At 36.4% G+C, this 7,921-nt stretch overlaps 1 protein-coding gene across 1 annotated transcript; it reads right to left on the bottom strand.

Annotated features, from left to right (window-relative positions):
- Positions 1-366: 366 nt before the first annotated feature.
- On the bottom strand, positions 367-7,099 carry LOC128211476 (uncharacterized). Its single transcript, XM_052916302.1, has 4 exons — positions 6,729-7,099; positions 4,126-4,275; positions 1,596-1,770; positions 367-1,454 (listed from the first exon to the last, which is right to left on the bottom strand). The coding sequence occupies exons 1-4, from the start codon at positions 6,967-6,969 to the stop codon at positions 1,400-1,402; spliced, it is 621 nt and encodes a 206-aa protein (XP_052772262.1). The 5' UTR covers positions 6,970-7,099; the 3' UTR covers positions 367-1,399.
- Between the last annotated feature and the right edge of the window lie 822 nt (positions 7,100-7,921).

The following is a 7,921-nucleotide window of genomic DNA, read 5'->3' on the forward strand; positions in this document are numbered from 1 at the left end:
ATAAAACGCCGGGATACATAATTACAGCGCGGAAATAGCCGAACAAGCAAAAACTCATACTCGGACTGCAACACGACCAATCCATTTGTATGGTTTCGACGTCATTCTGCTAAACATAGAGCGCATTGAGACAAAAAAAAATGGGTTAAAACGACATGAATAGAAGTAGTTCTTTGGAGTTTGTGGTCTTAAGACTACCTGCGCTCATGCGCAGATAGTCTAAAAAAAGTGCAAAATGATTTAAATAAAGTACTTTTTTAGCTATTCAACTCTTCTGACATTCGTACGTAGCTTTTCAATTAGGAATGGAATAGTTTATACTTTGTATTTCTTAATTTCCCTCGAAATAAATGAATGGAATAAGAAAACAAAGCGATTTTTATTATTTAACAATTACATGCAATAATATAGAACACATTCGATTCAATTAATTTCAATGCAACGATATCAAAATACAATGTAGTTAACAAGTAAGAAAAATATGAATGATAGAAAGTATAAATGTGTGAGCATGCCCAGAAAATACGGTTTGTTTAAATGCAGTACTATACATAAAAAAAATAATATCTCTCATAATTGTTCGGCGGCCATCTTGGACGCCATCTTGGAAAGCAGTGTTGTACCACAGCTTTCACAAACTTGTTCTACAACTACAATTCCATAAAATGCATGGTCATTACTGGTTATATTGATGTATTGCTGACATCGCCAGGATATGTGTCAGATATCCCAACATCACTTCCAGCACTATATATCTAAGTAAATGTAAAACAACGCTTTACATTGAAATATATTTATATACAATGGAATGGCCTTAAATGTAGCTGGAATTCCTAACAAATGTGTTAAACAGTTTAAATACGGTATATGAATTATATGCATGTATACACAGATATTCCACTGGAGACAGAGTGTTGTACTTTCAAGTCATAGTCACAAACCGGCTTTTTGAAAACATGAACATGCACATCCCTTCAGGTGTCTAATTATTTGTCAATCGCAGCGTTTTTCTACATATTTTTAAACGTCCTTTCCTAACCACCAAACAAGTTCGTAACTATCAAGTCGGTATGATCCTAATTTCCGACCCAGACGACATTTCTTGAACCTTTCAATGGGTCTAATATTGCTCAATTCACATTTTCATTTAAGCTATAGTGGTGCATCTACGACCTTTTGATCTTGATCTTAATGTCAGACTGCAGTATGTATTCCGCATATCACATACGCCAATAATAACATCGTTCCGCATATATACACCCAATATAATCACCGTTCCGCATTTACATACGTCAAATATGCCGTCTCGGATTTCAAATTATTATATATCAATTTTGGAATATCTATTTTCACCTCCCCGCTATCGATTTGTCAAAATGCACCTTAAAATCACCCGTCATCACCCTCGGGACAATGCGAGCCAGGTATCCCCTTGTTCGTGTGTGCGGTCCTCTCTGGAATAAAAATGTTCAATTTTTTTTATAGAAATTCTGTATTAAAGATGGAAAAAGACGAAAATTATGTTTGTAAATACACGCTGTACATTTCGGAGAGGGGGTCAAGTTACAAGATCATTAAACTTGTCTATGCCTTACATGTATTTTTCAACCATCGTCCACGCGAGAAGCACACAGACGCCAACCTCCACTGCACTTCCGATCGCCATCATGATGATGGAGTACGGTCCCCGTAGTTCCGACAGCACTTCAGCGTCATCTATGGACGCAAGGTCGTGGGCGGTTATACCAGTCAGAACGAAACCTAAAACACCTGGAGTGAGGAAAGATAAGAAATGGATTGGTTAGTTTTACTGATGAAATAAAAGATGCACTCTTACTCCCAAATAAGATTTACCACAATTAATACAATTGGTTTAATATTCTAAAACGGATGAATAAATAGCGAAAACAATGGTTCTTATGAAGGATACCGATTTTATTTTGAAAGAAAGTTGCGGTAAGCACGGTATTTCTACCTAATGAGACGATAGTAGTTCACAGTAAATTTTCTGGCACTCACCAACCATTTAATACTTTTGCGTGTTCAGCTATTAAATACACGGTTATAATCTTCATGATCTTGTTATCCGATAAAAATATATTTCATAAATGCATTATTTAGTATGTAGTAAAAGGTTTATCACTCAAAATGTTTGTAAAGCATTTGTACATGTGAATGTATTGATATTGAATAGGAGTGTCACTCTAAGCTCGACTGTGGCGGCATCTCAACATTTATAAAATCACAGTGACACACTCTAGTCCGTTTCCTTGGTAGACCCAAGAAACACTATGACCGGGGCACATGTTTCTGACCAGTTTTAAGCCTTAGTCTAGACCCGGATAATGACATTTTTTAAAATCAAAACAAAACATTTACATTTTTTTTTAAATATGTGAAAATAATAGAGAATGAGTAGCTATATATACAACAGTCTTCACCAGTTGTTGTTCCCCAAGACAGGCAGTATATATGTATATAAACAATACAATTCAATTAGGCCTAAATCGGCTCTGACTTGACAGGTTTTTTTATCAAAATTGATAATGTTTATGCGACTGTGTCGCATCAAACCATTTACTTACAGTGTAAGTACATACTTACGACCTTTTACCTTTATTAAATGCACACTACGCACTTTTACATTTAAAATCAAAGCGCTTAAAGCGTGAAATGCCGAATGAAACGGAACGTGTGTGAAGATTTCTCGGTTTGTCTCAGTTATTTCAGCCCAGAGTCTTGAGCATGTTGCATATGCATATTTATAAGCCACTGATATAAATCTGTTGATTTTGTCAACGAATGACATAGATTGAGGGCAATAATAAGACACATCAACAATACAGGGAATAAATAGTATGTGGATGATTCGATACAGAGGAATCCTGTCATTGTAGAAAGAAACCTTAAACATAAAACTCAGGAGCATGTTGCATGTATTTGTTTCAGCGATCATACCCTGATAGTAAATTAAATACGACTCAGTCAAGTTTGAAGTGTAGTGTAGATTTTACTAAATGCATAAACGCTTTATCCGTTGTAGTGCATTTTTTATGAAACCAAAGTTCCAGATAAGGTTTAAATGTAACTGAGTATTACTCCATACTTTAGTAATTATTTGGGTATTTCAAATATTAAATGAGTATTTTAGTGACTGATACTTCATGGTTTTGAATTAATTGAGTGTCAGCATTAAAATCAAAGTATTTGCAGAGGAATTCGTGAGCATGCATATTCTATAATTGGATAATTTCGTTAATGTGTTTTACAATAACATGACTATACTCAAAAAGGTAGCAGGCCGAAAGCCTTTCAACGCTCAAAGCGCTGTGTTTGAATTATGCCAAGATCAAGACCAAGAGTGGTGTTTTCACTGTTTATGTTTGATATAACAACCACATAATTATTATGTCTGACAAAAAACAAAAAAGTACATTATCTCCATAGGCCCTCCGTCCACATACCAAGTTTCCTTGACCTAGATATTATACCGTTTGCAGGATCCAGTCAAGAAGTTGTATTTTCACTATGTTCGTTGAGTTTTTGCAGGATCCTGTCAAAAAATATGAAGTGTTCGTTGCCATAGCAACCATACCTTTTGTACAAAGAAAAAGACCAAAAGATCTCACTTTAGCCCTGTATCCACATATCAAGATTCATTAATCTTGCTTGAACAAATCTCGATTGTTGCATCGTCCAGTTTTTTTTTTGTGGATGAACAAAGGGACAGACAGACAGTCAGTCAGTCTCACGGACGGAGTGTAAACTTATAGTCCCCTCCAAGAGAAGAACTAATTAAAACAGTGTGTTTTACTTTGTAGTTTGTTCCATTACCTTCAATTGTCTTAATAAGTGGTTTATTATTAATCCTTACTACAGAACCCACATCTGCATTAAATTGTTACCTGCCTTAAGTAACCAATGTGGTCGTTTCCCTTAGGTGGCTGCTTAACATAGGTTCAACCATATAACATCTTAAAGTTTAATGTAGAAAGGGTTGGATACATGTTTACGAATGGAGTGTTGCAAGAAAGCAGTGTAAACGTGTGTAACACCAGAAAGCCATTATGGTTCAAGGTAACACTCTGGACAAAGTGCAAACGATTCGAATGGCAATAGAAATACCTGCACAAAGAGTTGAGCATAGAGCACAGAAGCCAATCTCCATTATGCCTTTGTGGTGGATAATTCTACGTCTTGCAATAACGAAAAGGATGGGAGAAATGATCGCCGTCATACTAGCAGTACACGCCATGATTCGCAATGATCTGATATCTGAAATGTAAACAAAAATATGATAACAACAAAAAAAATTCTAATTAATGTTTTAATGGCAAACGTTTGATTCAAATACCGTGATGCCGGCCGCACTATTTTTTCCCTTTTGATCGGGTGGCTACAACTGAAACTCAAACGTAGCAAACGTCGTGATCTTAATTGCGTATATGTTACCGCCTTCCATAACTTTTAGTAACACGTTCCGGACTTCTTTGGCGACATTCTGGATATATTCATGTAACAGATTGAATAAAGCACCATGATCATTTCATATACTAGTAATGACGATAGCTTTGAAAGTCAGCTCTGTTTAATTTACCTAAAATATGTTGACATGTTTCGCATCAATTTATAATTCATGCGTTGGATATATATTTCCACGTGGAGCAGTTCTACAGGCCGCAGTTTCTCGAAACATCTTTAGTCCCTTTTAACAGGATTTAAAAGCTAAGCTCACTATTTTGTTTAATATAATTTTTATAAATCTTTTTCCTCCCTACCCTACACTTCTTTTGCCGTAGTATGGATTTTTTCCGTAATTTCCTAACACATGTGCCTTTTTTAGTGTACATGCTAAAATATGACTATTTTAAATATTCCATAATAGTGATATACCCTGATATAGGTCGGATTGATACAAAATGCAGGCTCTCAAAAAAATATATGCCTACCTACCGACCCTATATTTGGGGAGATGTAGGTGGAAATTAAGAACTTTTTTTGCCATTACAACACAAATGAACTTCATGCTTTAAATGTGTATTATATTTATGGCTGCTAAAATATGGCAATAATTAGGTTATATCCAAGACCTGCATGCTTTTGACAGAGACAGTTACTTTTTTTAAAGACCATGTCACTGTGTAATCGTTTTAAGTATTTATTTACGATCTGATAAAATAAACCTTTAAATCACGGACTGAAATCAAGTAAAATTTAGAAAACAAATGTTGATTAAATATCAATCTACAAGTACTTTAATGAATGGTCTCCGTTGTAACCTGTTATACCATGCAGGCATTCATCAATCATGATCAATAAAAATGGTGAGACATCCACTACAAAAGTTCTCTTTTTCATCAGTTGAAAAAATCACGGTGACCAACTTGTTGCCAATTGTTAAATTTCTAACTTTTATGAAAACTGAATCGCGATCAATCATGATAAGACAATTGTCAGTTTTGTATAGTTAAAACATGGGATAAAATTGTTCCCCAAATTGGGAAATTTCTCCCTTTTCCTGAACACTACGGTGCAAGGAGTTTTTCCTTGCTTGGTAAAGGGACAAAGGTGAAGAAATAGTTTGACCATGACAGTGGGAATTGCTAGAAACCATCCGATACATAATAAGAACCAGCTTACATAATTATACATTTCCACCGAAAAACAGTATGTATGGAAATCTTAATCACTGCACAAGATAGGTTCAATATAAAGCATTTTGTAAGTTTTTCGATTTTTTTCTCTCAGGATAAGGGGACATGTTGGCCATAATAGTTGGATTTGCTACATCGTGATATAAAGTTATAAACGGTGTTTGACTTCATGTCGTCGGACTTGACTACACATGCGTAGTTAGTTATAAACGGTGTTTGACTTCATGTCGTCGGACTTGACTACACATGCGTAGTTATTTAGAATTTTAGTAGACCCAGCTAACAAAATAAAATATTACCACCAAGGGTAAATGGAGATTTGTATTAGTAACAAGTCACTGCATGAGAATTAATAGCTACAAAATAGCCCCCTTCCGGTTTTGTTGCCATATTCCGAGATGCATACTTCTTGAGATATCACACGATCTTTTCTTCCGAATGGACGGAAATATATTCATACCATTAAAAAATGCATACACAATCTCCACATACCAAGTTTCATAAATGTAGCTTTTATACTTTTTGATTAATGCCAAGGTCTAGACATAAGTAGTTATTTTCATTTTATTATTGACTTACAAAAAAAATATAGCACTACGTTACGTGCATAATCTTCTAATTGCCCACTATTTACATACCTACTTTCACTGACATAGCTTGCATACTCTTTGAGTTATTGCAGCGTCCAGTGTTTCCGAATGGACAGTCAGAGTGTAATAGTAGTATGTAAAATTATGTACCATGCAGTTAATCACGACGGGGAATCGCGCACAACCGTTACCGCTGGTGAAGCGAGAAAATTGTTCTGCAAAGTTCCAGTGACGGTACTGTCAACGGATATTTTTACCAGGAAAGCCACGGTAGGTGGTCAGCTTCGACTCATTTTAATTAAAATTTCAGGCATTTCTTTGAAAAACGGTACGATGGTAACGGTTGTGCGCGTGTTAATGCCCAACGGTCTTGATCAAGGGGCATACCTCAAGAACTACTTCCTACACATGCGTTCTTCTGTCTTCTTGGTGAATAGTTCTTGAATAAAGCAGCCTGAAACTGGACGAGCTAAAAATGGCTTACCGGAAGCACGGAACAGTTTTTGGTACACTGACATGTCGCAGCCAACGGTTGCCTCACACGTGACCAGGTACCATATGCCCAGATGGAGGGAGGAGTGTCCCGTCTCCAGAACCGTCCAGCCGGGAGAGGCCGTCGCTGCCACGATGAGAAGTGCGCCGGGTACCAACAAAATGGCGGAAACTAGCATCCGACGGGCGTAGCGGGCTATGTAAGCGGCTACGCGAGCTCGTTCACCATCCATGTTAGCATTAGTATCAAACAATTCCAAGTAATATGTAGGTAAAATCACCCATTTTTTGAGAAAACAGTAAAAATGGACACTCACTCAAATTGTACTACCTGGTTTCTGGTTTCGCCTCACATAACTTGAAAACAAATAAACATGTATACATATGTGAATAAGAAAGATAAATAGAGCAGCAATGCTGCAAAGGTCGAGTAGAGTTGCTGTCCTTGGTTGGAATGTGTTAATTTTTTTTTAAATTGTCCATTCTTTGTCCATGAGAGCAGAGGGGTAGGGTAAGATGTTATGCCACACCTATGGCCACGCCCCCTCTTATCAATTACCAAAAAAGTAAAAATATTCACAGGCTTACACCTCAGTAACATGTTAACAAAGCTGTGTAAAAAAGATTCAACACACTTCATGAACGATTATCCACAGCTGTGTGTCGAGTTGCCACAGTTGTGCAATGATTCGCCACATACATCACACCTGTATTACGATCATCACACTTCAATACTTGAATGTTCGCCACAGATGTAAAAACAGCTCCACAACTTTTAAGTGCACAATTTTCAGCGAATGCGACTCAAAAATGCCCACACCCAAAAAGTCCCAGTCCAAAAATATGTATTGGTTTTTCTGGTCATAACTTTTAATGTACATTGATAAAAAGATTCTTGAAAACGTAAAAATACATGTATTTTCGTACACTTTGAAAATAGTGCAACGTCAGATAGTTTAGCATTTAGATCACATTGAGAATATTTACTTTTTGGTTTGAAAAACGCTTCAATGGTGATATGCTTAAACTTCAATGCCCATTGCCAGATGACACATTCCTTTTTGGCTATAACTGAAATGAACTAGAAGCTAAATGGTGGCATGAAGCGCCTGTTGAAAGAGCCTATGACAAACATAATGCTAACCTTGACCATTCATCTCTTAGTGTGACCTTGACCATTGAGGT

Source organism: Mya arenaria, chromosome 12 (genome assembly GCF_026914265.1).
Source record: "Mya arenaria isolate MELC-2E11 chromosome 12, ASM2691426v1".
NCBI classification, from domain to species: domain Eukaryota; kingdom Metazoa; phylum Mollusca; class Bivalvia; order Myida; family Myidae; genus Mya; species Mya arenaria.

Excerpts from the sequence above, each read along its gene's own strand:
- LOC128211476 (XM_052916302.1), bottom strand. The coding sequence starts at position 6,969 with ATGGATGGTGAACGAGCTCGCGTAGCCGCTTACATAGCCCGCTACGCC. Across the intron at positions 1,771-4,125 it reads ATGCTCAACTCTTTGTGCAG|GTGTTTTAGGTTTCGTTCTG; the intron begins GTATTTCTATTG and ends TCCTCACTCCAG. Across the intron at positions 1,455-1,595 it reads ACGATGGTTGAAAAATACAT|AGAGGACCGCACACACGAAC; the intron begins GTAAGGCATAGA and ends TTTTTATTCCAG.